At 57.5% G+C, this 27,293-nt stretch overlaps 11 protein-coding genes across 11 annotated transcripts; 6 read left to right on the forward strand and 5 right to left on the reverse strand.

Moving 5' to 3' along the window:
- Nucleotides 1-1,393: 1,393 nt before the first annotated feature.
- Nucleotides 1,394-1,918, forward strand: ISF_04664 (hypothetical protein; the record flags this gene model as incomplete). Its single annotated transcript, XM_018848270.1, has 1 exon — nt 1,394-1,918. One exon carries the CDS (start codon nt 1,394-1,396, stop codon nt 1,916-1,918), a length of 525 nt encoding a protein of 174 aa, XP_018704604.1.
- A 15-nt stretch (nt 1,919-1,933) lies between these two features.
- ISF_04665 (hypothetical protein) lies at nt 1,934-2,299 on the forward strand (the record flags this gene model as incomplete). The annotated part of the gene is made up of 1 exon (XM_018848271.1): nt 1,934-2,299. The coding sequence occupies one exon, from the start codon at nt 1,934-1,936 to the stop codon at nt 2,297-2,299; it is 366 nt and encodes a 121-aa protein (XP_018704605.1).
- Nucleotides 2,300-2,333: 34 nt separating this feature from the next.
- Nucleotides 2,334-2,858, forward strand: ISF_04666 (hypothetical protein; the record flags this gene model as incomplete). Its single annotated transcript, XM_018848272.1, has 2 exons — nt 2,334-2,585; nt 2,616-2,858. The coding sequence occupies 2 exons, from the start codon at nt 2,334-2,336 to the stop codon at nt 2,856-2,858; spliced, it is 495 nt and encodes a 164-aa protein (XP_018704606.1).
- Nucleotides 2,859-3,169: 311 nt separating this feature from the next.
- ISF_04667 (Ribosomal protein L35A) lies at nt 3,170-3,879 on the reverse strand (the record flags this gene model as incomplete). The annotated part of the gene is made up of 5 exons (XM_018848273.1): nt 3,170-3,267; nt 3,354-3,454; nt 3,535-3,630; nt 3,747-3,756; nt 3,855-3,879. The coding sequence occupies 5 exons, from the start codon at nt 3,877-3,879 to the stop codon at nt 3,170-3,172; spliced, it is 330 nt and encodes a 109-aa protein (XP_018704607.1).
- An 878-nt stretch (nt 3,880-4,757) lies between these two features.
- Nucleotides 4,758-10,438, forward strand: ISF_04668 (glucose-6-phosphate dehydrogenase; the record flags this gene model as incomplete). Its single annotated transcript, XM_018853659.1, has 7 exons — nt 4,758-4,777; nt 4,850-4,922; nt 4,993-5,013; nt 5,074-6,358; nt 6,415-6,541; nt 7,269-7,929; nt 7,982-10,438. The coding sequence occupies 7 exons, from the start codon at nt 4,758-4,760 to the stop codon at nt 10,436-10,438; spliced, it is 4,644 nt and encodes a 1,547-aa protein (XP_018704608.1).
- A 192-nt stretch (nt 10,439-10,630) lies between these two features.
- On the reverse strand, nt 10,631-12,434 carry ISF_04669 (protoporphyrinogen oxidase; the record flags this gene model as incomplete). Its single annotated transcript, XM_018848274.1, has 3 exons — nt 10,631-11,320; nt 11,400-12,023; nt 12,090-12,434. 3 exons carry the CDS (start codon nt 12,432-12,434, stop codon nt 10,631-10,633), a joined length of 1,659 nt encoding a protein of 552 aa, XP_018704609.1.
- Nucleotides 12,435-12,988: 554 nt separating this feature from the next.
- On the reverse strand, nt 12,989-14,434 carry ISF_04670 (nuclear polyadenylated RNA-binding protein Nab2; the record flags this gene model as incomplete). Its single annotated transcript, XM_018848275.1, has 2 exons — nt 12,989-14,051; nt 14,106-14,434. The coding sequence occupies 2 exons, from the start codon at nt 14,432-14,434 to the stop codon at nt 12,989-12,991; spliced, it is 1,392 nt and encodes a 463-aa protein (XP_018704610.1).
- An 854-nt stretch (nt 14,435-15,288) lies between these two features.
- On the forward strand, nt 15,289-16,900 carry ISF_04671 (FAD binding domain protein; the record flags this gene model as incomplete). The annotated part of the gene is made up of 3 exons (XM_018848276.1): nt 15,289-15,372; nt 15,422-16,571; nt 16,617-16,900. 3 exons carry the CDS (start codon nt 15,289-15,291, stop codon nt 16,898-16,900), a joined length of 1,518 nt encoding a protein of 505 aa, XP_018704611.1.
- Nucleotides 16,901-17,009: 109 nt separating this feature from the next.
- Nucleotides 17,010-18,765, reverse strand: ISF_04672 (Pyridoxal phosphate-dependent transferase, major domain protein; the record flags this gene model as incomplete). The annotated part of the gene is made up of 4 exons (XM_018848277.1): nt 17,010-17,264; nt 17,339-18,474; nt 18,528-18,561; nt 18,616-18,765. The coding sequence occupies 4 exons, from the start codon at nt 18,763-18,765 to the stop codon at nt 17,010-17,012; spliced, it is 1,575 nt and encodes a 524-aa protein (XP_018704612.1).
- A 740-nt stretch (nt 18,766-19,505) lies between these two features.
- Nucleotides 19,506-20,303, reverse strand: ISF_04673 (Aminoglycoside phosphotransferase; the record flags this gene model as incomplete). Its single annotated transcript, XM_018848278.1, has 3 exons — nt 19,506-19,836; nt 19,997-20,127; nt 20,181-20,303. The coding sequence occupies 3 exons, from the start codon at nt 20,301-20,303 to the stop codon at nt 19,506-19,508; spliced, it is 585 nt and encodes a 194-aa protein (XP_018704613.1).
- A 1,246-nt stretch (nt 20,304-21,549) lies between these two features.
- Nucleotides 21,550-27,072, forward strand: ISF_04674 (DUF1339 domain protein; the record flags this gene model as incomplete). Its single annotated transcript, XM_018848279.1, has 9 exons — nt 21,550-21,800; nt 21,852-22,147; nt 22,210-22,449; nt 22,509-22,657; nt 22,710-22,851; nt 22,919-23,150; nt 23,693-24,128; nt 24,183-26,312; nt 26,362-27,072. 9 exons carry the CDS (start codon nt 21,550-21,552, stop codon nt 27,070-27,072), a joined length of 4,587 nt encoding a protein of 1,528 aa, XP_018704614.1.
- Nucleotides 27,073-27,293: the final 221 nt, after the last annotated feature.

The following is a 27,293-nucleotide window of genomic DNA, read 5'->3' on the forward strand; positions in this document are numbered from 1 at the left end:
TGAATGGTAGGACGACAATCAACAATGGTGGTGGCCGGTAGCGATTGACGTGGCCAAAAGGCAAAGGTGGTGGAAACAAGGACAAGAGATTGTTTCACAAAGAGAGGCTTTGAAACAAGGTCGAAAAAGTCAGGACAAGAAGCATTCGACTAGCAAAAACCTTCCTAGACCGACCCGGACCACGCCTTCTATTTATCAACTTGAAATCCCCCGAAAATCCTTCCAAATACCCACGAATCGCCTGTGACAGCCCCGCCACACAGCCTTTGCACCAGCAGACACTTATCTCACTTGGCGTCCTTCATGACGCGTCGCTTTTTCCTGCGCTCTCCGTGTTTCTGTGTAGGTTTGCCTAGCGGCAGCTGGATCCTACACTACTCAGCAGCATGCTACCAGCAGGAGATTTGCCATGTTGCTGGCCTGTGCTGCTTTTGCATTTCCCTGACGAAACAGGGATGCCAATGCAGTGCTTGAGTGCCAATCAATGCCCAGAGCACCACACGCCTGTCGGCCTCCAATAAACTGGTGACAAAACTGGCGCCATCACCATCCGCTCCACCGCAAAGCCACTGCTCGACTGCCCATCACATTGCCGCAGCTTCTGCTCCGTGGGTGCTCGCCTTGGAAGCTAGCGCTCATCAGTTCTAGCGGCTTGTCTTGTCTTGATCAGGTAGCCGTGTGCAAATCGTCTGGAATGCCTGGTCCTGACTCCTGGACCGACGGACGGCAAACGGACTTCTTTTTTTATCAGTGGCTGAGGTTTACTTATTAGTACACCAACTAGTGGTTGGCGGGGCCACCCTGCCCAGCCTCATCCCGACCGACGCCGATCCGCCGCTTGCGACAGAATGGCTATCATTGTTCGCCACCCCAAAAGCACCCAAATCGCATTCCTGTTGCCGCCGTTCCTGACGCCGTTCGCGATAGTCTCAGGTGTCCAAGCACAAGCCGGAATTCAGTCACTCTCGTCGCTCAAGCTGTCGATATGACCGTTTCGCCTTACTGGACGACACCGCTTTATTCAACACACCAACCACTCCCCAACCCGCACCTGCACTCTCGAAACACCGTTACATCAAACTTAAGCATATGAGCCAAGATCGTGACAAGCAAATAAAACGCTGCCGTAATGGTTATTATGTGGCTGCAGCAAAATATCAACAGCCTCAACAGCCCCAGCAGCCACACTTCAGCCAACCTCTATCAAGATGATAATTCACAAATGAGCAGTGCCAATAAATCCCCGGCTCTGCCAGCTCTCGTCTGCACTGAGACGTTATGAAACAACTGTAGTACTGATGACTGGCCCTGCCGTCATGAAGCACATTTTCACACCCCAAGAGTATGAGTACTTTCCCAACCTCCACAAGTTTTGGACCAAAAGTGGCTTCTTATGCCATGGGAAGAGCAGGTCCTCACCGCCGTAGCACGCGTCCATCATGTCGAATTCGCCGATGCTGGCCCTCGCTATCATACCAATATCCAGCTCGGCGAGCCGGACACGGACACGCCCCAAGTCTTCATCATCGAGCAGCCCGATGTCCCTGCGCTGCGCTACTTTTGGGCCTCGTACGTGACGACACACAAGCACACCTCCTTCCTGCAATGCCTCGACGACTTCTTCCAGGATCAGCCGTCGTTCAACTTTACCGAAATACGGCCCAAGGTGCTGCAGATACCGTCCGTGCTCGCCAAGCAGAGCCACCTGACGTTTAGCTACGTGCTCGCTCGGCAGTTTGACAAGCCCATGCGACTTGGCTATGCCATGATCCAGAAGGCGGCCAAGGAGTTTGGGACGTGGCGGGACGACCGGGACTTTGGTCCGATGAATCCGGTCCAGCGTCGCGACCTCGCTGGGGACGACCGCTTTTCCGCCGCTAGCACTTACGCGTACCTCGGCCACGGCGTGGTTCGATAGCCGCCACGACCGGCCATGGCGGGTTGGTACATCCCCCGAAACTATCGGCCCGAGGCCCCTATGCTGATGAGGCTAGGCATCATCTTCTTGGATAGGCATCCGGAGTTCTGGAACTGCAGTGCCGCTTGTAGGTTCCGTTTGCCGTCATCAACAGCCGGTACTACGGCACCGCGGCCACCCGCTCGCCGGCGGAACCGACTCCTTGAGTGCATGCGCCACAACGACAGCCTCCACACAACCGGTGCCGTAGTTCCTGCGCCGCTCATCGTCGTCGAGGACCTGCACCGGCTCGTGGCCCACGAGTGGGCGCACCTCGCCACCTACTTTACGCGGGTCCTCAACGCCATCGAGTGGGCGCTGCAGCGCGGTGGCGGGCACTGACGACTCCCATTCGGTCGAGCACCTCCGCCGGGCCATGCGCGACCTCTTCTTCGCCCGCCGGCGCATGTCCCACTACTGCGCGCTGATCCGGCAGAGCGCCGCGTCCGCCGGCCTTCGCGGCCGTCCCGTCTGGTGTACGCCGCACAACTCGACCGAGGCGCAGGCCGTCGCGACGCGGCAAGTGGCGGCGGACCTACAGACAGACCTCGCCGCGCTTGAGCACAGAATGACGCAGGCGCACGCGCGCCTGCAGGCCACCATGGCGCACCTCACCGCCGAGACAACCGTCATGGAGGCGGACCGCGCGCGTGTCTAGAACAAGATTCTGCTCGTCCTCGCCGTCATTGGCACCGTCTTCCTGCCCGTCTCCTCGCTCGCCGCTGTCTTCAGCATGGGCGGCTCCTGGGCCGCCAGCGAGCGCAACTTTGCCTGGTTCTGGGCCATCTGCGGCCCCGTCGAGGTCGTGCTCCTAGGTCTCCTGCTGGGCGTTAGTTATTGGGACATTCCAGTCCATGACGGAAATAGCAAATCAGTCTCGTTTTCACCCGTAGTCGCTTGAGCTTCGGCGTCCCCCAGAATTGTAGTACCACGCACCGTGTTAGCGTCCGCCGTAACCTGCTGTTAGATCAATAAATCAACCCCCCGATCCTCCTCATTGCTCAGCCTCACACTCACAGTCCAACGCTTCATCGGGCCTCACTCAGTCGTATCGTTTTTTTCAGTCTCATCCCATGGAGAATCATGGTGATTTGGATGTCTTTTTAATTGAATGCCTCTTTAACGCAAGGCGGTGTATTTTTTATATCCTTGCCTCCAATGCAGCCAAAATCAAACAGCCTAGTACCAACTCCACCCCGAATTCTCCTTTATTTATATCGAGGAGGGGTACAGCATGACACGAACCGAAGCGCCGAAAGACTTAGCGGGAAGGGGAGAAGAGAACTTGGCACGAACGACACCGGAGTTACCTAGGAAACCAGTTAGAAGGAGTTGCCTCTCGAGCTATGACTGTGCCTGTCGCTTCAAGTGGAATTGCGTCATTCTGTAAACATACCGTGAGGGCGGGTGACCTTGCCCCAGATCACGCGGATCTTGGTGCCACGGATCTCCTTCTGGCCGCGGTAGACGAAAGCGACGCGCTTGCCGAGGTAGAAGCTGGTTCAACGAGGTTAGCTGCTATTCCGTGTCGCACGCGCACACCAGGCGTCGAAGATTTGGGAAGCAGGGGGACCTACTTGGCGCCGTCAACGTTGTCGACACCCTCAATCTTGATGAGGGAGGTGCCGGGACGGGTGATGTGACGAGAGCGCTGGTAGCTCAGGTGACGTCCCCTGCAAAACATGGTCAGCGCAAGTTCCTCCAGCTACACATTCGGCCCTTGTCGTCGTGATCCTGAACATCGAATCCTCCCAAACGAATCGGCCGAATCGAACGCGCTCGCACTCACTTGACGTATACTGTGACAATGTTAGCATATGATCCTGAAAACCATCCTTGCAGTTCACGATTGTAATCTCCAATCATCGCAACATCGCGGCGCGGCGGCGAAACGTACATCTGTGACCGGCTTCGGAAGGCATCTTGTCGTTGTTTGTTTTCCGCCGCTGCCGTTATGAAAAAAGTCGTAGGAAAGACGTCTTAGCGAAAAGACCTGTCCCTCTGTTGTGGTTAGTCGTCGGTGGTTTGTGTCGTCAAGTCGGACTAAAAGAGGTTCCAGGTGGATGCGATAATGGTTGTGTGGTGGACTCGCATAGGCCCGAAAAATTTGTGCCCTTCACATCACGTGTTTGCTTAGGGCACCTTCAAGCTTGGGTTGTCGTTGTCGCTAGCACCGCCACAGGATAATACCCACAGTAAGAGTGGGGTCTGGCTCACCAGCCACCTGCGCCGCATCGGCATCTTCGGACCAAAAAAAGCCCAGACCCAAACGCTGCAGGACGCATTGTGCAGCAACACTCGCTGAAAGCGGGCACCTCTAGTGAACAGGTATCAGCTTACATGCTGCTGGTGTGAGGGCGTTTCGCAGAAATTCGGCGCGAAAAAATGGCCCGCGGTCACTATAAACAATTCCAATACAGAAGACGTCGACAGTTGCATTCTCCCGAGCAGAATAGTAGTTTCAACCAGGCTACCTTACCCCCGGTGATCCTGGAAATCCCTCGTAGATACGGCCGGTCAAACGCCCCCGGGGTGGGGCCAGAGAGCCCGCTGTAACGTACCTGGTAGAGTCTGACAGAGCATTTGGCTATCAGCGCATCATAGCTCAGCGATAACATTAGTGAGCAAGGCCCGCCCCAGAGCTGGGGACCTTCAACAATCTCTCAACAGTCTTCCTCGACCAGCCTTTCCCTCTTCTCATCACGTCCGTTTATTTCCTCCTCGCAGACCAGCTCTATATCTACGCCAATCCCCCTCCTGTCTGCGCTTCGACTCCCAACTCAGCCGATACCCCGCTGCCATGGAGCAAACCTCGCCCTCGTACGTAGTAGTTCGGCCCTGCTGCAACCCCACCATCAAGCTCCCTTCTTACCGCTAACAAACAACTCCCAGAGCCATGGAGCTCAAGGAAAACACCACAATCGTCGTCCTCGGCGCGTCTGGCGACCTGGCGAAGAAGAAGACGGTATGTCCGACCAATCCGGCGATTGCTTCCTTTTCCCGCTCTCGAAAGCATGAAACACTAACCAAAACAGTACCCTGCTCTCTTTGGCCTGGTAAGATACCTGCTTGCTGACCCAACGACCGGGGCAGCTTCCTTCTAACATTTGTTCCAGTATCGAAACCAATTCCTTCCCAAGGATGTCCGCATCGTTGGATATGCGCGCACGAAGATGGACCACGAGGAGTACCTCCGCCGAATCAAGTCATACATGAAGACCCCCACCAAGGAGATTGAGCAGCAGCTCGAGGAGTTCTGCAAGATCTGCTCCTACGTCTCCGGCCAGTACGACAAGGACGAGTCATTCGTGGCCCTCACCAAGCACATGGAGGAGCTCGAAAAAGGCCGCCCCGAGCACAACCGCCTCTTTTACATGGCCCTCCCTCCCTCCGTCTTCACAATCGTCTCCCAGCACCTCAAGAAGTGCTGCTACCCCACCAAGGGCATCGCCCGCGTCATCGTCGAGAAGCCCTTTGGCAAGGACCTGGCCAGCTCCCGTGAGCTACAAAAGTCTCTCGAGCCGGACTGGAAGGAGGAGGAGCTGTACCGCATCGACCACTACCTGGGCAAGGAGATGGTCAAGAACATTCTGATTATGCGCTTCGGCAACTCATTCCTCGGCGCAACCTGGAACCGCCACCACATCGACAACGTTCAGATCACCTTCAAGGAGCCCTTCGGCACCGAAGGCCGCGGCGGCTACTTTGACGAGTTCGGCATCATCCGTGACGTCATGCAGAACCATCTGCTTCAGGTCCTGACCCTCCTGGCCATGGAGCGCCCTGTGTCCTTCGACTCTGAGGATATCCGTGACGAAAAGGTGCGCGTTCTGCGCGCCATTTCTGCTCTTGAGCCCAAGAATGTCATCATTGGTCAGTACGGGCGCTCCCTTGACGGCAGCAAGCCCGCGTACAAGGAGGATGATACCGTTCCCCAGGACTCTCGCTGCCCTACCTTCTGCGCCCTTGTCGCCTACATCAAGAATGAGCGTTGGGACGGCGTTCCCTTCATCATGAAGGCTGGCAAGGCCCTCAATGAGCAAAAGACGGAGATTCGCATCCAGTTCAAGGACGTTACATCAGGTATCTTCAAGGACATTCCTCGCAATGAGTTGGTTATGCGCATTCAGCCCAACGAGAGTGTCTATATCAAGATGAACTCGAAGCTCCCTGGTCTCAGCATGCAGACCGTCGTTACCGAGCTGGACCTCACCTACCGCCGCCGCTTCTCCGATCTCAAGATTCCCGAGGCCTACGAGTCGCTGGTGCTCGACTGCCTCAAGGGCGACCACTCCAACTTTGTCCGTGATGACGAGCTCGATGCTAGCTGGCGCATCTTTACCCCTCTCCTCCACTACCTCGACGACAACAAGGAGATCATCCCTATGGAGTATCCCTATGGTAAGGAGAAGCCCCTCGTCTTCATCGCTACGCCGTGATACTAACAGAATACGTAGGCTCGCGCGGCCCCGCTGTTCTCGACGACTTTACTGCTTCATACGGATACAAGTTTAGCGACGCTGCTGGCTACCAGTGGCCGACAACGTCTGCCGTGCCCAGCAACAACAACAGTAGCAACAAGCTGTAAGTGGGCCTTGATCGCTGAGGCGAGCGTGGCTTACATGGGTAGTTGAAAATGGTTAGGCAGATATGATAATGTATAGGCTATGAAAAAAAAAAAATCAGTTGATAAAATTTTCTTCAATAAAATTGTTCCTCTTAAGGTCGTGTCTATTACGTACCATTTCAGTAGGTAATCAACGAGGGTAGGTGTAGGGCAGAAAGAAGAGATATAGAAGATGAACAAGGTAAGGAAAGTGAGGAAGGAAAATGAAGATAGAAAAGATAAACAGGATGGTAAGCATAGGAAAGTATAAAAAATAAGGTGTGTAAACTAAAATAATAACGCGAGATTCTAATTTTTAAAGCTACATGAAGTTTTCGATTCAGATTCAAAAGAATGAAAGAAATTCGCAAACATCAAGTGTTGGTCGGACAAAGAAACCTTGGTCAGAGAATGGAACTAATAAACTCGTTATGCAGCAAGCCGTAGTCGCAGAAGTGAAAGTGGTCCGTGCACGCATCCATCCTCACCCTGCCTCACATGACTTTGCCGCCCAGGTAAACATCTTGGAGCTGACATCACACAGCGCATTCGCATCGCGACATCCATCGATTCCTGCCACGCGCGCATTTAATTTCGAGACTCATCCGATACTGATTATCTGTATTCTATTGCACATGCGCGGCGCGCGCGATGCCACATCGCCTGGCACCAGCATCACGAACCACACTGACGTTAAAAAACGAGGCGGGCCGCCGCGGGCTTGTCGAACGGCCCGGCGTCCTCAAAGATGGAAAATGGCGAAGCCAGCGGGCGCACCGATCATGAACGGCCGAGCGACAATGCAAAAGTGGTCGCAGATCAACCCGGCATGCCGCCGGACGACAAGGCCGTGGTCCGGGCCGGCGATTCGGGGCTGCCACGCATGAACGACCTCCCCGATGAGATCGTCCACGTCACGCAGGGCTTCGTCCCGCTGTCGTTGTTCCTCACGCGCTTGGCGCAGGTCTCTCACAACTCCCTGCAGGACAAAGTGGCGGAGCTGGCCAAGATGGCCATCCCGGCTTCGGCCCTCAACGGTACTGCAACGAACCTGACGGCGAGCGGCCCCGACGACGTCTCGGCCGAAAACCTGCGGAAGAAGGCGACCCTGTTGCATTTTGCGCAGGACATGCACGCGAAATGGGTCAAGGCGCTCGTCATCACGGAATGGAGCCGCCAGGCGCCCTTGGTCAGCAAGCTGATTGACTTGAAGTTTCACATGGACCAGCTGAAAGTCAGCTACGATATGTGCATTGACAAGACGGCCAATGTCAAGCGAGACCTGAGCTATGCGCGGCTACCTGCCCCAGACTTGAAGACGGCCCTGCAAATATTATCTACCGGAAGTGCTCCATGGATATCAGATGTATGTGGCATCGGACCACCGTTCTTGGTGAAGCATTGGCTAACAGTCGCAGCATAACTATATAGAACCCCCCCCCCTCACAGCTGAAGAGAAACTGCGTTGGCTCAAGGATCTCAATACGCGCCTGAGCCTGCGACTCAACCTGGAAGATTACGACAAGATACCACCTCAGTTCCGCAGTTACGAGATTTCCTCTGGCCGCGTCACATTCAAAGTAGCAGACGAGTTCGAGGTGGATTTGACGATTGCCGACGAAGACCCCGACAAGCAATTTTGGTTCATTGATTTCAGATATGCATTCACACCGTCAGCCCTCTCGCTTTCAGAGGGACTGCGACGTCACATGGAGATCTATGTCAACGATGCGCTGGCGAGGAACGGTCTTACCGGCTGCTATCAATTTTTGCACGAAATGGTACTGACGGCCAAGATCACCGAGCTGAAGAGCCAGGCCCTGCGGCTGAGCAGAACGTCCTGGCACGGAACTCTAGTGGTTGAACAGCTCAACCGTGGCCTAGCGATACAATACTGGTCATCGCGCGCACCCACTACCAAGAGTTGGCTGCTTATCGCTGTTAATAGCGGGAAGAAGAATGGCAAAATGGATGCTGGGTCGCCGAGCAACCTGGTGGCAAAATGGTATAGAGACAATCAGGAAGTCAAGGACGTACAACTGGCTTTTGACGTCGGCGACCTCTCTGTTGAGTCTCTTTTGAAGGAAGTGATTGGACGACATATTGGATACATATTGCGGAACATCCGCGATAAGCTGCTCGAAGCGCCTCGTTTTAAGCACCACGAAGCCGCAATGACTTTGCGCATCTCGAACAAGAACCCCGGCGACTGCATCCTCACGATGCAAGTAAGTCGTACGAATACGACATCACTGCTGGTGGAACCGACGACAGGCATATTTGCCGTGAAGCCGCAGTCTAAGTTCTCGATTCAGTATGAGCATCAACTTAACAGCGGCAAGAACACTGCCGACGATGGCGTCACATGTCTGGAGAGTGTGCGCTGCGCCATTGTTGAGGACGAGCTGCTCCGCCGCGGCAGTGCGGCCGGCTGGCAGACACAAAAGTCGCCTCTCTCGCTGGAAGAAACAAAATCCGTCACAAAATTGCGTGATTGGACTCGCACCATCTGGATGCGCAGGGAGGGTTGGGGGGAGACCTGGTATGTGGTCATCTTTCTCGGCCTCGGCGGCGACCAGTGGTGGCTGCTGGAAGCAAACCGCGACGAGCCAGGGCGCTCCATCAAGTTCCAAGCCAGACTGCCTCTTAGCAAGGGAAACCCCGACTTCTCGAATGACTTCTGGAGCGACCTGACCATTTTCGCCACCGGCATGATTGCACAGGCCGTCGATATGCGCGAGTTGCACCGCCTTCGCATTAAGAGCCAGACGAACGACAGCATGAACCCGACCTTACCCCATCAACTTCACCTACCCTCGATACAAGTGGCTCTATCAGCCCTGTTCCCGAACCTAGTCCACGATGCAGGGCATAAATCAAAGGACCGGCAACCATGGGCAATCGACGTTGTCACTATCCGATTCAAAGGTATCGAAGCGAACGAAGGCAGCCTGATGTGTGTGTCAGAAGCGGTTCTCGGGGTGCGCAGGCCGTCCAAGTTTGCCGCTCTCAAGGGGACCGTCGATGGCAATCTTCAATACAATGCCAAGCTGGGCGAGTTTTGTCTCCGCGTACAGCACGGCATCGGCGAGCCCGTCCTGGCGCTCCTCAAGTCGCGAATCAAGGCTATTGACCGGTTCGTCAACTTTTTGGAGGCAATGGACAAGTCGAACGGGTCGATTGTGAGCGAACTAGTGACACTCAAGGAGATACGGTTCCGGTACAGTCAAGCAAACAGCAACAACAAGGACGACAGTCAACAGTGGCGCATCACGCTGGACCTATCGAAGGACGACATCGCGATCAAAATCGATCGCGGCAACCCGCACCTGCGCGTCGTCGACCTTATGCACCAACTCGTCAATAGCGACGGCGGCATTGGGGCCCTGATGGGATGGCTCCCCGCGTCCCTGCAGGCGCTCGAGGCCATCAGCAGCATCGAGATGCGCTGGGACGAACCTCAATCCAAGCAGCTCGGCCAAGTCGCGTTCGCCATGAAGTCGCTGTCGTGGCTTAGCCTGCAGTACACCATGGCCGCTCGGGGCCCGCCGGGGACAAAGCGCGTCGTCCTGCTGCAGATACGGACTGAGACGCGCCGTGGCGAGTCTTGGTGGCACGTGTGGCGCGCCCGCGACGGCATCGTGTCCGGCAAGGAGGACGACGTGTACGAGGCGGCACTCAAGACCGTGTGGAACGGCCGGGGGCCCGGATGGCTGGGTCTGTCGACGGGCGCGGCGGCGCGGTCTGAGGGTGGCATCGTTGCCATGCTGCTCACGGTGGATGAGGCGCTGCGCTCGGCTGCCGTCGGCGAGTCGTCCACGGCGGCGGCGATGCAGATTCAAAACAACAGCAAGGAAGTGGTAATTTTGGATTAAACGCCTTTTTATGTACGATCATTATTTTTAGCGTAAGACCAAGTCCCAGCCACAGAAATGATACCAAAGCTCTTAGATGCAATAATGGCCAAAAAAGAAAGAACATTGTCTTTTATACAATCACTCGGATGCGTGAGCCCATCTTTTACAGGTGAACTCTAGGCCCCCCCCCCCACCTTCCCTCCCCCCCTTCTATGCTTTACTCTGGGGCTGCCGACAAGGAATGTCCGCTAGCGACACGTCCTCGATGATGCGGTCGTCGATGAAGTCCTCGAGGCCGGAGGACAGACGACCCTCGACGATGGCGTGCGCGGCGTCGTACGCGTTGCGCAGCGCGCCCATGGCGCCGATGCGTCCGTACGAGCCGTTGGCCACGCTCAGCCGGCCGCCAGACCCGCTCATGATCTGTTTGTGCACGTATTGCAGCCGCTCCCCGTGGCCGACCTCGTGCTGCGGGATGCAGTCCCGCGCGAGCCTCGCCATGGCGTGGCACGGCGCGTCGCGCGGGATGCCCAGCTGCCGCTCCAGCAGCCCCTTGGCCAGCGCGACCGCCTCCTCCTCGTCCGGCGGCGCGTGTCCGCGGTAGTGGTGGCCGCCCATCAGGACAAAGAGCTTGGTGCCGGGGGGTTCGTCGGGCGCGCGCTCGGCGATGACGTCGGAGTCGAAGAAGACGCCCAGCGCGCGCTCGGGGTTCTGCCCGACGTCGGAGGTGGCTTGCGGGATCAGGTAGCCGAAGCCGGGCGGCTTCAGGTTCTCGATCGGGTACCACAGGTTGACGGTCATGATGGAGACGGAGGGGATGCCGGCGGACGGCACGAGCACGTCGCTGGAGGTGGTGGACACGACGTGGTCGTAGAGCCGCGGCGACTTGGTGGCGGTCACCTGCAGCGTGTGAGCGTGGTCAGCTATGTTCGTGTTCTAACACGCCGGATGGACAGAGACGGAGAGGCAGGAACCGTACCTTGATCCTGTCTCGCTTTCGGTCGTAGTGAAGATTGGTGGCCGGGGTCTGCCGGTGGATGGTCACGTTGGGCTGCCCTTTGAGCGCCTCCTCGAGGGCCCTCGGCAGCGCCTCCATGCCGCGCGCGCCAAAGTGCACCAGCGCGCCCTTGGGTCTGTTCGCCAGCGCGCAGACCAAGCCGTGCTCGTCGTCCCGCATCACGCGGCGCATGAACGCGAGCTCGCGCTCGGGCACGCGGCGACGACCGGGCTCCAGGCGCGGCCCGTGGAGGCTGAAGAGGGCGCGGTCGAGCACTGTGCGCACGCTGAGGCGCTCGATGTCGCCGCCGTATATGCCGTGTATCATGGCGGAGGCGAGGTTGGCGCCGACGGCGCCGTCGCCGGTGATGAGCCGCAGCCAGTCCGCGACGGAGAGGTCCGCGGCGGGCAGGCCGTCGCGGCGGTGGCGGCCGGTGAGGTAGCCGACGGCGGTGGCGAGCGCGCCGCGGGCGCACTCCCGGAAGAGCGGCTCGCGCAGGTAGTCGAGGATGGAGGCGTCGGGGGGCATGGTGACGAGGTGGTTGGGGTAGCAGAGGTATCGGGGGAGGTCCTTGGGGTACGAAGGCTGGAGGCCGAGGTCGAGAATCTAGTTACCGTGTCAGCAGGGGAGGGAACGGAAAGAGGCAGGTTTGTAAGAGGCAGAGAGACATACCAGCTCGTAGAGGACGAGGTCGTCGTACCGCCAGGTGTTGCCGCGGAGCGTGGACAGCGTTCGCGGGCCGCGTTCAAACGGCACGACGCCGCGCACGCCGCCGACGTCGACGCGCACCCTGTCGGTGCGGATCCAGCCGCCCAGGCGGTCGCTCGCCTCGTAGAGGTCGATGCGCGCCGAGGCGGGCAGCCGTTTGGCGAGGAAGTAGGCGGTCGCGAGGCCGGTGAGGCCGCCGCCGATGACGGCCACGTGCTTGCCGTCGCTGCTGCTGTTGCTCGCGAGGCCCCGGTGGTGTCCTCGCGGGACCAATGGCAGGCGCAGCCGCGCGGGGGCTCGGAACGCCATCGTAGTCGCTTCCCGTGAACAGCGACTCTTGCTCATGGCTCAATGGCGCATGGTTCGTGGAAGCTTTGTGTTGCGTTGTTGTTTGTGGTGGCGTGAGGTTGCCTGAGTGGCAGCGGCTGGGTGGAGCTCTGGGTGGAGGGGGACTCGGATTAGAGCAGCCCTCAGCGGCTACGGCGCCAATGTCTCGGGATACAGCAATTACCTACTTAGTAGGTGCCCAAATCAGTTGTAGAATTTACTGGATATCCTTATCAAGCTCTACACAAAGCGGTTCTCTCTAGTGTTACATCCTCCGAGAAGGCTGCAGTACGAGACTTGCCTCTTGCCTTGCTACTGCACCGTATACTTCGACAGGTACCTGACAGATGCCATGCCGACAAATGCAGATGCATGCACATGCACATATACGTGGGATCGGATAATATAGATCTGGGCACACCACGTGCCCAAAAAGAACGCGCAGCTCTATTACAACCGTGTGCAGTAAGCGCAGTTAACTATATACAGCCCAAACCCAAGAAACGCCACCCAATAAGAAATTTTCGTATTGTACACTACCCAATTACATCTTCATCCGCCTCGGCCTTGGCCGGGACGGCATGGTTGGTATCATTCTTCATCTCATCATCTGGCTTGACCAGTTCCTCCGAGCCGCCGTCCTCAACGAACTTGCGGTCGCTCACGTGCTCGTCACCACCCCCGGCCGTCCACACCTTGTCCTTGAAGCCGCCCTGCTGGCCCTCCTCATGCGAGAAGGCGCAGTGCGGATTGAGGCACGGGTTGAACTTGCACTTGGTCTTGACGTGCGTGAACTTGCAGCCCTCGGTGGTGCAGCCCGCACCGTTGCGGCACAGCGGCATCGACGGGTGCCGGAAGGGGCAGTGCGTGTTCTGGCAGTTGGGAAAGAACTTGCAGTCCTGCTCGCTCTGGTGCGCCAGCTTGGTTGCGGGAGAAGGGTGGCGGCCGACGCACTTGCGGTTCTTGCACGCTGCGCCAAAGGAGCACGGGTCGTGCACGTCGACGGACGCGCCGGGCGGCGCCGCCGGTGACTGGTGGGCAAACTTGCACTCCTTGTTGGTACAGCGCAGGTTGTATTTGCAAATCGTCTCGTCGGGATTCAGCGGTTCGCGGCTCGACATGTCCGTGTCTTCGCCGCCCTCGGCATTGTTCTCGCCGTTGTCCTGGTGACCGTTGTGCGGCTTGCGTTGTCGACGGTTTGGGTCCTGGACGCGATCAAACAGCGACTTGCCACCCCGCCCGCGGCCGAAGCCGCCGCCGTTGGGCGCGTTGTTCATCATTTGTGATAGTTGGAACATCATCTGGTTCTGGTGCTCGAGGATGCTGAGAATCTCGGCCTGGGACTGCGGGCCGCCAGCGGCGCCCATCATCCACTGCTGAGGACCACCAGCGGCAAGACCGGCGTGCATGTTCCGCGGGTTCATGCGACCGCCACGACCGCGTTGCCCCTGGCGGTTGTGGGTGTTGATCCTTTCGTTGCCGTTTTGACGGACGCGGTGGAGGACGTCGGTACGGTCCATCGCTCGGTTAAGGTTGCCGAGCATGCGACCGCCTCTGCCGCCGCGTTGACCATTTCGCATCGCGCGGGGACCAGTGGGACTGTGGTGAGTAAATTAGCATCGATGCAAACTGAACGGGGCCGCGGGAACCTACGCATTCAGTGATTCAGTATCCATGTCAACGTCGCCCCCCTCTGAAGGCGCGGGCGCGTTCATCAGCGCGTTCAGCTCGTCGATTTGTTGAAAGAGCCACCTGGAGAATTCACGCGCCGTGGCGTCGCCAGGCTCTAGATGCAGCAGGTCAACGGCCATCTCGGTGGCGATTTCCTCCTCCGACTTGCCGTTGGCGAGCATCAGCACGATCAGCTCAGCTAACGACGAGGCATCCGACTCGCTCGCCCATCCTACTTCCTGCAACTTCGGTTGGATCGCCGTGTTGATGGCGGCCGCCAACGGCGTGTCGAAGGTGACCTCGACAGGCATTGCGATGTGATGTGTAAGGGTGGTGGTGGGTGCTGTGTTTGCTTGACGCGTTGATTTGCCCGGGTCGAGGGGCTGGTGAGTGGAAAATTCTATCGCGCAAGGGTCGCGCAGTCGTGAGAAACAGTTTGCGACGTCCACCTGCCTGTTTGCGAAGAGATTTGGGGTATTTTGCGGGAACTAAAGGAGGAAGCTGATTGCTTTTGCTGGGGCAAAGCTTTGAGGCATCCGCACCACCACCCATGCTTGTCTTGTCCTGAGAAGGCGAAATAATGGGGCGTGCGGCAGTCAGTCACGTGATCCATTCCTTCGCGTTCCATTTAGCCTTTGTCAGCAACTGCATCCGCCTTGTGCTACTGGCCTTTTGACACAATGATCTGCACAAATGAACTTGCTATGTAGAACCCGAGATGCACTATCCGAACACACACAAACCCACCTCCTTGTCTCATCCGACTGCCTGCCACATTCAATACTTCCGCCCGTGCCACCTTGAATGATGCGGCATAGCTGAAGTGAAGAGTCAGGCTGCCGTCATCGTCACTCTGCATTTACGACGGAGCCTGGTCTCTGAGCCCGTCCAGCCCGTCCAACCATCGTCAGCCTCTTAGCGACAATGTAACCCAACTTTGGCTTATCCTGGTTCGCGACATGGTACCCGTGCCGATGTTGCAGGCCTTGCGAGCCTAGAAGGCCCAACCGGAGCCGTCCGCCTCCCAATTTCCCGACGGCTTGCTGAATCAAGCGATATGCATTATAGCCCAACCTGTCAATAATAAAAAGGTGGCCTTGCTCCTCGCTCTTGGTCGTAGAATTCTTCTGGTCCGCATCTTCGTACAAGGTCTTACATTGTTACTATGAAGATTGCTGTTCTTTCTCTACTCGTCTCTGCTGCTGCGCAGGCAGCTGGGCAGGCAGAAGAAGCATCAACTGCTGATTGCGTATGTTGTCCACCGTTCGTGCATCGACCAAGATGCTAACCAACAGCAGTGTAGAAGCCTGGCCGACAAGGTGAAGTCTATCTATCACGGTCCTTCGGCTTCCGACTACAACGAGCTCGTCACCGCACGATGGTCCATCACCTCGATGCAGCACCCAGGCTGTGTCGTGACGCCAACTTCTGCCCGCGACATGTCCGTCATTGTCAAGGAGCTCGCAAAGAAGAACTGCCGCTTCGCCGTCAAGTCTGGTGGCCATAATCCCAACCCCGGTTTTAATAACATCGACAGAGGTGTCTCCATTGATTTGAGGGGCCTCAACTCCACGTCCCTGTCCCAGAGCCGCTCTTACGTCAGCCTCGGCACTGGTCTGTCCTGGGGACAAGCATATGCTGTCTTTGAGAAGGACAAGATTGCTTTTACCGGCGGCATCTGCGAGGATGTCGGCGTCGGCGGTCTTGCCGTTGGTGGCGGGCAGTCGCTCTTCCAGGCCGGCAAGGGCTGGGTTGTCGACAACATCATCGACTACGAGGTCGTATTGGCATCGGGCGAGATCGTCCACGCCAATCAACAGAACCACTCGGACCTCTACAGGGCCCTCAAAGGCGGCAGCACAAACTTTGGTATCGTGACAAAGATCGACTTGGCTGCCTTTGCCTTTGACGGCATGTGGGGAGGCCAACTGCTTCTCGCCTTGGACGGCCCCCAGGCCAACCGAGAACAGATGCAGCAGATTATCACAAAAACCACCGTCGACTTTGTGGCCGACAACCACCGCGATGTCGACTCGGGTATCCAGATCGTGTCCACCTATCTTCGCAACGGCAGCAAGGTGGTCGACGTGGCGCTGTCCAACACGGCCAACATTGCAGACTCGCCGGCGCTGCAGCCGTTCCTCAAGCTACCGAACCAGCTTTTCAATACCAAGCGGCATGCATCGCTGGCTGCGTTGGCGCACGAGACCAGCCTCGCCATTCCGCGCGGTTTCCGCTACGTCACTGCGAGTATCACCATCACCAACGACAAGGAGACTCTGCTCGACTTTTGGAAGGCTTCGGACGCCGTGTACAATGACCTCGAAGTCAAGGACAAAATTGACTGGCTAGTCTCGGTTGTTCCGCAGCCCGCCCTGCAGGAAACGTACGCCAAGGCCCGTGGCGGCAACGTCCTGGGACTGCAGGATGAAAAGAAAGATCAACTAGGTATGTTTTGAGTCTCCCTGCCGGGAAATGGTACTAACAAATTAGTCCTCTGGCTCGTCTCCCGATGGAACGATGCCAGCCTTGACCCGGTCATGGAGGCTGCGCGCCAAGCTTTTATCGACGCCGCCGAATCCGTCGCCAAGAAGCACGACACCTTTTCCCCATTCATCTACCTCAACTACGGCGGCCCCAAGCAAGACCCTCTTTGCGGCTACGGCGCTGCTAATGTCGCCTTCATGAGAGGGGTGGCCAAGAAATACGACCCGGCCGGCGTCTTCCAGAGGCTGCAGCCGGGCGGTTTCAAGCTCAGCCAAGCCCGGTGCGCTTAGATGTAAATACGTGGACACTAGACATATTTGAAACGCTGTACATTTTGAATTAAGGGATGGCGCTGCGGCCATCCGTATATAGATGTCCATGTACATGAACGATGCCTATCTATACTTTGAAGCTGCTGCGAACCGCATCGCCGAATCGTGACGTTGCCGTGTCCATGTCCTCGGGGCTGGCGGTCGCGTAGGTGATGCGAAAGTAGAGCCCAGAGAGCGGAACGTGCTGCTCCGCGCGGAACCAGGAGCCTCGGGCGACCAGCACGCCTCCGTCGATGCCGGCGTCGAAAATCTCCTGCTCAATGTCCTCGAGCTTACGCGTGCCGTGGTCGGGGTGTTTCGCGTGATCTACCGTAAGCCAAACCTACAAAAGTCAGCCACACAGCCTTGCCCAACCTCTCCCAACCTCCAGCGTTGGGAAGAGACGTAAAAACTTACAAACATGCCGGCGGCCGGGGGCGTCCAGCTGACAAGATCCCGCGGGAGGTGCCTCTCGCACGCGGCCAGCAGCGCGTCGCGCTTCTGCGCGTAGACGCCGCGCAGGTGCATCAGCCACTGCAGGTAGCCCGCGTGGCCGCCCCAGCTGTCCTCGAGCAGCTTGTGCAGCAGCACCTGGGAGAAGCCGCTGGGGCCCTGGGAGGCGACCTCGGCGTGGCGCTGGTAGCGCTCGACGAGCTGCTGCGAGGCGACGATCCAGCCGAGGCGGGCGCCCGGCGCGAGCACCTTGGAGAAGGAGTCCATGCGGAGGACGCGGCCGTCGACGTCGATGCTGACGTACGAGGGCACGAGCGAGGCGACGAACTCGTCAATATTGGTAGGAGGAGCGGCGTCTTGGCCGTAGGGGTCCATCTGCAGGAAGTAGTAGGGCTCGTCCTCGATGATGATCATGTCGTGCTTGCGGGCGACCGCGTAGACGGCCCGGCGGCGCGCGGGGCTCTGCGTGGCGCCGGTCGGGTTCTGCCCGGACGGCACGGTGTAGAGGACGTGCGGCCTGCGAAACCCGCCGCGCGCCGCCTCGTCCCAGCCGGACAGCAGCTCGTCCATGGCCTCGGCGACGATGCCCTCGCTGTCGATGGCGGTGCCGAAGACGCCGACGCGCAGGGGCTCAAACGTCTCCATGGCGGTGGAGAAGCCAAACGCCTCGGTGAGGACGGCGTCGCGGCGGTCGCGGTCGCAGAGCATGCGGGCGGCCTGCTCGAGCGCGCCCGTGTTGCCGATGGTCTGGCAGACGGCCCAGTCGGCGTAGGGCGGGCGGTGGACGACCTCGGCGTGCTCGGTGAGGAAGCGAGCCATCTGGGCGGAGCCGCAGGCCTGGCCGTAGTTGAGCGCGACGGAGAGGTCGTACTCGGCGGCGCCGTCGCGGATGTCGTACTTGTTGACGGTGGCCGGGGAGACGGGCGCGGCCTCGGAGAAGGAGGGCACCGAGGGCACGGCCATGGACAGCGAGGCGAAGGGGAAGACGCTGCTGGCGGGGAGGCCGCTGCCGAGGGAGATGAGCCCGGGCTTCTTCAGGTGCTGGGCGGCGAGCTTGAGGGCGCAAGGCTGGCGGAGCTTGCTCTCCTCGGTGAGGTGGTCTGGTAGAGTTAGCAGATGCGATGCTTGGTCGGGGTTGCAAGGGGAAACTCACGATCCCAGCGCTTGGCTTTGGGTTTTCCATCTTGCTACTTTTGATGAGTCTAGGTATCTCGGTATTCATCTCACCAGATACAACGTACAGGTCCTTTAAACATGTCGCTGTTGGACGCCGCAGCAACGCCGGCGACGAGCCTACCGGAATCGGCGCGGCGCTTCCGAATCTCCTCGATGATCTGTGAGGCCGGAACCTGATCGCTCGGCATGGTAACGGATGTGCTCATATCTCCCATGGTGCTTGACTCTGCCAGTATCCGGGAGGGAGCAACGACAGAACTATATCGAGACTTGTTTTATCAAGAGCGTCTGGGCTGTCAAGTAGAGGGCGTGACGTGGGGTAGCTTACCTTTTTGTTGACACCGGCTTCGGTCCTCGGGGCTGCCCCTCGGGCTGGCGACTCGGGTTCATCTACGCCGGCGTATAAGCTTTCCGCTACTAACAATAGCTTGAATGGTACCCAAGTGGACTGTGTGGCTGCCAGATCATGTTTCTGGTGGATATATCCGGCCTCGTTAGTGTATCTCATCGAGCCAGTCGGCTCCGATCGGAGCAAGGCTAGGCCGCTACTGAGGTGATGTATGTACGGCTGTCGACAGGATGACAGCATGCGAGACACTTGGCAAAGCAAACAAAAGGTCCGTATGTTCGTATTTTCCAAGCAGCCTGAGGTAGGTAATCTGTCCAGTGTTTCTGGTGGTTAGACGGCCCGGCTTCTTCAGTCAATCCCATCGAGTCTAGTACACTGGTCAATAAGAAAAGCATCCAAATACTTCATCCTGCTGCACCCGGCATCGTCATCCTGGAGGGGAACAGGCCAGTCTGCAGGTAAAGCCATTTGACAGCAAGAATCCCAGCATCCGCGCTCTCTTCATCGTCCGGGCCGTCTCGTCCGAAACGCCACCGACCTTGCGCACAAACGTCCCCAGAACGTCTCCTCCGGCGCGGCACGGTCCGGGAACCAACGCCAGCCGTTTTACAGGCGCATCGTGCCTGCAAATGACACCACAGAGTGCAGGTTGAGCCCAAAGGGGCAGACCACCGCCTCGGCCCAGTCAATCACGCCGCGCAGGTGGCAAGTCTCCGCGTCCACCAAGACGTTGCAGGCACCAAAGTCCCTGTGCACGAGGGCCATTGGCAGGGACATTATGGCATCGAGAGAGACCAGGCAAGTCTCAACATGAGGCCAGAATCGCTCCGGTACACTGCTGTGGAGGCGTCCCAGGTCGTGCTTGTACTCGGCCTTGATCTTGTCCCGGTGTTCAGGCGGGACGGGTTGCGGCTGGAGCCAGGATTGAGCCAAGAAGCTGTACCAGGGTTATAAAACGGCCATACTGAACGGCGCTGACGATTTTTGCAACGGACCTGGCGACATCGGCAAAGAAATTCTGACGAATGGAAAGGCCTTGGGGGAGGCTTGCTCGTACTCGCAAGACAGTACAAAGTCAAAGTTGCGTAACTCCAGACATCCGCGACATGAGATAGACCAGTCGCGGCTTCCTGCCCGTCTCGTCGTCTCCGTCACTGCTCCCGAGCTCGCCGCGGAACTCAACAGTAGGCACCATTGATCCGTGGATCTGCCTCGCCAGGTCGCTCGTCTCCGTCTTGAGAGCCCGGGACCGGATGGGGCATTGGACGACATACTGCAGACCCCCTGGATTTCAACTGGCTCAATCCTGTCGCTGCCCGTGAGGCTGCGTGCCTTGTCCTCGCAGGCGGCGCGGGAGGTCATCGTCTGTTTGAAGAAGTCGGCGATTGCCTCCTGGTTTGCCATGGCCAGGAACTTGTAGGTGTGTTTCCAGGATGTCTCCAAGGTTCACAAGATGCGCCAAATGCGTAGACGAGTTTATCGTCTGATTTGAAGGAGATTCTCAGGGGCTATTTACACCCTGTCCAAGATCTGATGAGCTGGTGTAGGCCGCGGCAAAATCCTGAAGGACCTTGACAGCTTTCACCGATTTCTTCTCCTCTAGCGCGTCCTAGGCGTAATAGATGGTGAGTGGCCGTCCGTCAGTGGCAGTGGTTTTGATGTAGCTAGTGAGAATTTCCTTGTTTTCTTCCATATTTTGGCTTCCTATATAGAGAATTGCAAAGGATAACGTCGTAGATCGAGGGTCTGGTAAATGGTGTATGGTCGATTGACGATGGTGAGGATGGAAAGCCCGCAAAGAGACTGCATTGCATCCTTAAGTATTCCATGCAAGGTGATACTCTCATACTGTCTCTGTCGCTCAAGGACCTGCCGCTCTGTACGCCACATCCTCTGCTTCCATGTTGTGGGCAATACTTGGATGTGATATTGGCTGGTTGCCGTTACGAGGATGATGTCTAGCCGTGCCAGGTCTCGCGGCAAGCATGGCGCTGTATTTTCAGCTCCGTGACCGGCGCAGGTGACAATTTTGGTACCTTCAAAGATAATTCTGCAGGAATTTGGAGAAGCACCAGTATCAGGTAGTCATGCCACAGGGCCGGGTAGACGTGCACGGATTCAATAAGACGGGTGGTGCTGTTGAGGCAAGAGGAGGACAAGGATGAAACGATCCGATCCGATGACCTGTGCGACTCACCCTCATCAAGTAATGAATGTAATGAGATTGTCATGAGGTTTTGGTGAACAAATAGCCAAGCACTGAGTGTTGTTAAACGCCGTCACTCGGGACGCTGAGTGCGATGAGGCTGGCTTCCCGTTTGCAGATACACGCGCCTCAACTCGAGGTTGCACATGTACAGTCAGCTACTAACCTACCTTACGTGTGTACATACAAATGTATGTACCTTTATGTGGCGTTAAGGGTTTCCGAGCTCTTCCCCCTCCCACGGCAGTAACTCGCATTCCTCCTACATCTGCACCTACACCAACACACCTACACGCGCGCATCGCAAGTAAATTTGGCCTCCCTCTGGCGCACCAAGCTCTCGAGTTTCCATGGTGCCCATATTCGTCTCGTCTGACAACTTTCTAGCCTACCAACTGATACCGTATACCAATTCGTGTTCTTGGCTGGAAGAGGGAGATGGACATGGCCGACTGCTATGGAAAGCGCGGCGCGAGTCAAGCTGCGCAGTTCTTTTACACCGGGGATGGCAGTCATGTGGAGGCGCTGACGAGATATCGTCGTCACGGATTGCATCCCGTCATTCTCGGCGACATCCTTCCAATGCTAGGCACCTGCGTCGGCGATCTGGATCGCGAGCCGCGCTACCAAATCCGATTCAAGCTCGGTTTGGGGGCCTTCGCGACCGTCTGGCTGGCTTGGGACCTCGCTGACGAGTAAGCGACCTTCTTCTACCAGGCAATCTTGTCTAACAAACTACGTTATAGTCGATGGGTAGCGGTCAAGCTTTGCCAAGGCTCCGACTCTTCAGAGCCTAATCAAGAGGCAACCATTCTCTCCGAGCTTCAGACATCCGGACAAGGAGAGCCCGGCCTGGAGAGAATCATTAAACTCTTCGACTTTTTTACCATCAAGGGGCCGAATGGATTCCACCAATGTTTGGTCACTGAAGTTGTCTGCCCACTAAACGATAGTTATGCCATAGACCAGTGCACATCGGCGTCCGTCTACCAGGCTATACAGGGCTTTGCCTTTCTCCACGAGCAAGGCATAGCACATGGAGGTACCCAGTCGTGTTCCCTAAACTGCCTCTGTTCTGATGTATTGACAGCGTGTTGCTTTCAGATCCCCATCCCGGAAACCTCGGAATCGCAATCCCACGGCTCCAGCAGTTTGACGGCGAGCAGCTCGCCGACTTCTTTGATCTTGACCTTGTTCCCGTCATGCCACGCAGCCGGTCGTTCCCACGCGACTCGGTGCCAGCATATGCCACTCCGCGCATAGACATTTCGGACTTTCTGCACAGCTTCGACGCGTTTCCAAGTCGAGAGACAATATCTGTCAAGATTTTGGATTTTGGCCGAGGTACGCACACTAGGACAATTTGCCTAAATAACTAGCTGACATTTCGGGTACTTGTATAGCACACAGATTTGGTCAACAAGTTGCAGACTTGCCTGGGGCCGCTCCACTGACCTTTCGCCCACCAGAGATTGTGATGCGCGACAAGTTTGACGACAAGGCCGGTTCCGCTTGGAGCAAGTCAGCGGATCTATGGGCGATCGGATGCCTGGTATGTGTTAACCAAATCCTTCGCGGCTAAGATGCTAATGATGTCAACAAAGATGCATGAAATGAGTTTTAGCACCGATCTTTTCAGCCGCTCCTCAGCGCTGGGCGAGTATCTCTCTTCGGCTCTTCGACTTGGGGGCCCCCCTCCGGATAGCTGGCCCAGTTTTTGGAGCACGGCGGCTGAGTGCGATGCTGGTATGCTGTTGCCCTTCTATTCTTCAACTTCTATGAATACCGCAGTATTTTACTAATTCTCTACCAGACTCTGGCTACGGAGGCCCCGACACCAGAAAAGGGGCGTGGGCGAGCCACGAGGCCTTGTTCAGGAACCCACCCAGCAAGAAGAGGTCGCTACTTCTTAACCTTATCCAAAGAGTAGTTGTGACAAACCCAGACCAGCGAATTTCGGCGAGAGAATTATTGGATGATCCCTTTTTCGCTGTAGATGTGATGCAAAACGAGGTTTCGCCGGCAGCGATTGCGGCCGCAGGGTCGTGATTGCGCTCATGTCATAATGTACTGCGTAGTTCAAGTGGCAATAGCTCAAGCCACGACTCATGCGTGGAAGTGCTTTGCCCTATGTATAGATCACTTTACCAAAAATATAGAACAAAAAGAAGAGTCCAAAGTGTCGCAGAAGGAACAGCGTTTCGTAAAAAGACGCCCATCCACGACCATCTATGTCCGCATATCAAGTAGTTCAGGTTTGTGATTTTGCAACTAAGTTTTTTGTCTTTTTCTTTAAAAAAAAAGAATTAAAAAAGAGAAGGAAAAACATGCATTGATTAGTGTTGAAGTGAAGGACTAGGCTGCCCCAAACATGGTCATCCGTGCCTATCGATAGCTTCAGGTACAACACAGCATGTCATCGTGGTGGCGGCGCTGTATTTTCTACACCCAACCATCTTTCGATAAATGACTAGCAATGAATAAATAATAAATAATTTACTTTAATTCAGTGTAGTTTTCTGAAATCTTTTCATGTTATTTTACATCAATTTCCGTTCAAACGGCTACCTTATGTAAGCTAAGCCAGCTCTCCTCCAGCTTCATTATCCGAAGCGAGTCCACTCTCCCACGCCCACCAACTACTCCTCAGCACGCTCGAGGCTGTCGCCATGTACTGGCCTATTGGAACGCCGCGCATCTACGCCACCAGTAGCAATCGCGCGTCAGGGTCTCGTCTGTACGTGTCTCACGATGGCGTCGCCGGCGTGGACGAGGCAGAGCCCGAGCCCGCCATCCAAGAGGAGAACGGCGGCGATGCGACAACCCCCCCTGTGACGCCTGCGACGCCTGCGACGCCTGCGGTCAAATCGGTCGAGTTTGGCGATGAGCCGTCCGAGACCTTATCGCAGGATGAAGAGCCCACGATTCCTATCAAGGACCCAGTCCTGACCCTCCGCGTCTCGCGCTCTGGCAACATGTTTGCCGTCATTACCGCGACGTCCATCACGTTATGGCAGACCAAGGTACGTTGTCCCGCCGGCCATTGAATGCTTGTTGCTGACACGCCGTGACCGCAGCCTACCGTCATCCTCGCCGTCGTCGTCCGATCGCAGTCCTCCCTCCAGCTCTACGGCCGAAACGTCGACCTCCTCCTCCGACCCGACTCGGCCATCCTCGTCGTGCGCACCAGCGAGGGCTACCTCATCACCTACTCCGTCGCCACTGACGGCGAGTCGCGCGTGTACAAGTCGCACTTCCCAAACTACCACAACGTCCAGCGGCGCCGGCAGAGCCTGGTCGGCCCGCAGGCCGGGCTGCGGCCGGACCAGTACCTCTGGGGTCCCGGCGAGGGCACCGGCGTCCTCGACGTCAGCGTGCGCTTCCGCATGGTGATCAAGGTCGACGCCGGCATCGAGTCAGCCCTGGCGCTCGACGACGAGCTGATCGTGGCCACGGCCAAGCCCGCCGCGGTGCAGTGCATCCGGTGGACGCCGGATAGCACGGGCAGCCAGACGCGCACCGAGATCCTGAGCCGCATGGGCTGGGTCGAGAAGAAGGTCTGCATCACCGAGATGACGTACGACCGCCCGATGAACCTGTCGACGTGGATCACGAGCGACGGCCGCGTGTATGCTGTGCAGCGGCACAAGAGCACGTCCGAGGACGACGACCCGAAGAAGCTGTTCAAGGGCCACTGCTTTCACACGCCCGAGGGGGCCCGCGGGCATGCGGTTCGTGCCGTCATCAACGCCCGCTTCTCCCTCATCGCCGTTGGCTGCAGCGACGGAACGGTTCAGGTTTACTCGGTCAGGGACTACTCCGGCAACATCACGCTATCCCACAGCCAAGTCATACCCGCGACGACGTCAACGGCCGGTGCCCTCACGACGCTCGGATACTCCCCGGACGGATACTGCCTCTTCGCCGGCTTCGAGAACGGGTGGGCGACGTGGAGCATGTTCGGAAACCCCGGTAGCCATAGCTTCAGCGCCGAGCGCTCGACCGCGGATGAGCCTTGGCTCGCGGGCGTCGACTGTGCGTCCTGGGTCGGCGGAGGCTCCGAGATTCTCATGATTGGCCGGCGAAATGAGGCCATATGGTCTTTGGAAATGGCCAAGAGCGCTGTCACGGGCTGCTACAACGACGCCAATGTCTTCCGCACCGTTCTGCAGACATCCACGGGCATCATGGTCTATCGCGGCTACGATCTTCCAGACATGACATCCATCTCGGCAGAACCGTTCTTGTGGCACACGGCGAGGATTCCGGCTCCTTATCTACTACACCAATGGCCGATAAGACAGGTTGTCATTTCACCAGACGGACGCTACGTGGCAGTGGCAGGTCGCAAAGGCTTAGCCCATTATAGCGTCAACAGCGGCAGATGGAAGACGTTTGCCAACGAAGCACAAGAAAACGAGTTTCAAGTGCGTGGAGGAATGTGCTGGTATCAGCATATCCTGGTCGCCGCGGTAGAGGGCAACAAATCATATGAAATACGTCTATATTCGCGCGAAACGGCGCTGGAGTCGTCGCAAGTCCTCTTTACGCAAAAACTGCCCGCTCCCATAGTGCTGGTCACTACATCGGGAGAAGATTCTCTTCTCGTGTACACATACGAAAACCTCCTCTATCATTTTATATTCACGCCGTCACCGGATTCCGTCCGCCTCGTACAAGTCGGCCAGATCGCCTTTCACGGCATCGTGCGATCGCCCGCTCGAGTGCGCGGTCTGAGCTGGATCCTGCCCGAGAGCCAGCTGGTCGACGGCGATCCCTCCCAAGACGTGGCGGTCGCGTCCGTCATCTTCCTCGTGGACGGCAAGCTCGTCCTTCTCAGCCCGTCGCTCAACGAGGAGGGCCAGCTCAAGTACGACATGCGCATCATTGCACAGAACGTCGAGTACCATGCCAGTATGCGCGACCAACCACTGCTCAACGTGGAGCGCGATGAGACGCGCGGCCCGCCGGCGCTGCGTGACTCGCTGTGGGTGTTTGACGGCATGCAAGTCAAGGGTTGGGCCAGCATCGACGACGTGCTTAACGCGGCCTCGGATGGGACCAAGGAGCTGCCGGCACCGGTGTCGTTCCCGGTCGACTTTTATCCGCTGTCGATGCTACTGGAAAAGGGCATCATTCTTGGGGTGGAATCAAATCTTGTACAAAGGCGTGATGTCAACTTTTCCTTTTTCCGGTTCACAATCCGAGTAAGTCTGGTACTCCAACACACATCTGACTCCAATACTAACCAGGCAGACGCATCTTGTATTACCCGACCTGCTGCGCTTCTACTTGCGCCAAGCCATGACGGCAGAAGCCGTGGCGCTGTCCGAGCAGTACCAGGACTTGGCGTACTTTTCGCACGGGCTCGAGATGCTCCTGCACCGGGTGCTCGAGGAGGAGTCGGAAACGTCGCCGCCGCCCGCGCCCGAGGCGGCCGTGCTCCCCCGCGTGCTGTCGCTGCTTTCGTCGTCGCGCGACTACCTGGACGTGGTTCTGCGGTGCACGCGCAAGACCGAGGTGCGGCAGTGGCGCACGCTCTTCGCGTACCTGCCGCCGCCGCGTGAGCTCTTCGAGGAGTCGCTGCTGCGCGGGCCGGTCAAGACGGCGGGCGGCTACCTGATGGTGCTGTACACGCTCGACGAGCTCGGCCCGTCGACGGAGCAGAGCGTGCGCGTGCTGACGCGTGCCGTCCGCGAGGCCGACTGGGAGCTGTGCCGCGAGCTGGCGCGCTTCCTGGCCGCGCTCGACCACACGGGCGAGACCCTCCAGCGGGTCATGCAGATGGCGGACCTGGCGGCGGTCGGAGGGCAGAACGGCGATGGCGGCATCGGCGCGCGGCTCGAGATTCCATCGGGGCTGGGGCGGCCGCGCGTGCCGAGCGACGGGACGGAGTCGGATGAACGGTCCGTGAGCGAGGGGAGCTTGGGATCGACCATTAGCCCGATCGCAAGTCCTCCGATCTAGGAAGGAGAGTATAGATGTAAAAGAGAAAAGATGTAATCATTTGTATGACTTGTACTGTGTTCTTGCTTGCCTTCTTTCGCTACAGATTACGTATGCAATGCGTCTGCCGAGAAACGTCCCCAAGCCCAGCCCGCTCTATACATGACGGCGTTGATCGTCTTGGTCTATCTCATCACCGTTGTCGTGTTCCCATCCCATCGTCTGTGCCTTGATTTGAATTC

The sequence above is a fragment of the Cordyceps fumosorosea genome (assembly GCF_001636725.1).
Source record: "Cordyceps fumosorosea ARSEF 2679 chromosome Unknown scaffold_10, whole genome shotgun sequence".
NCBI lineage: Eukaryota > Fungi > Ascomycota > Sordariomycetes > Hypocreales > Cordycipitaceae > Cordyceps > Cordyceps fumosorosea.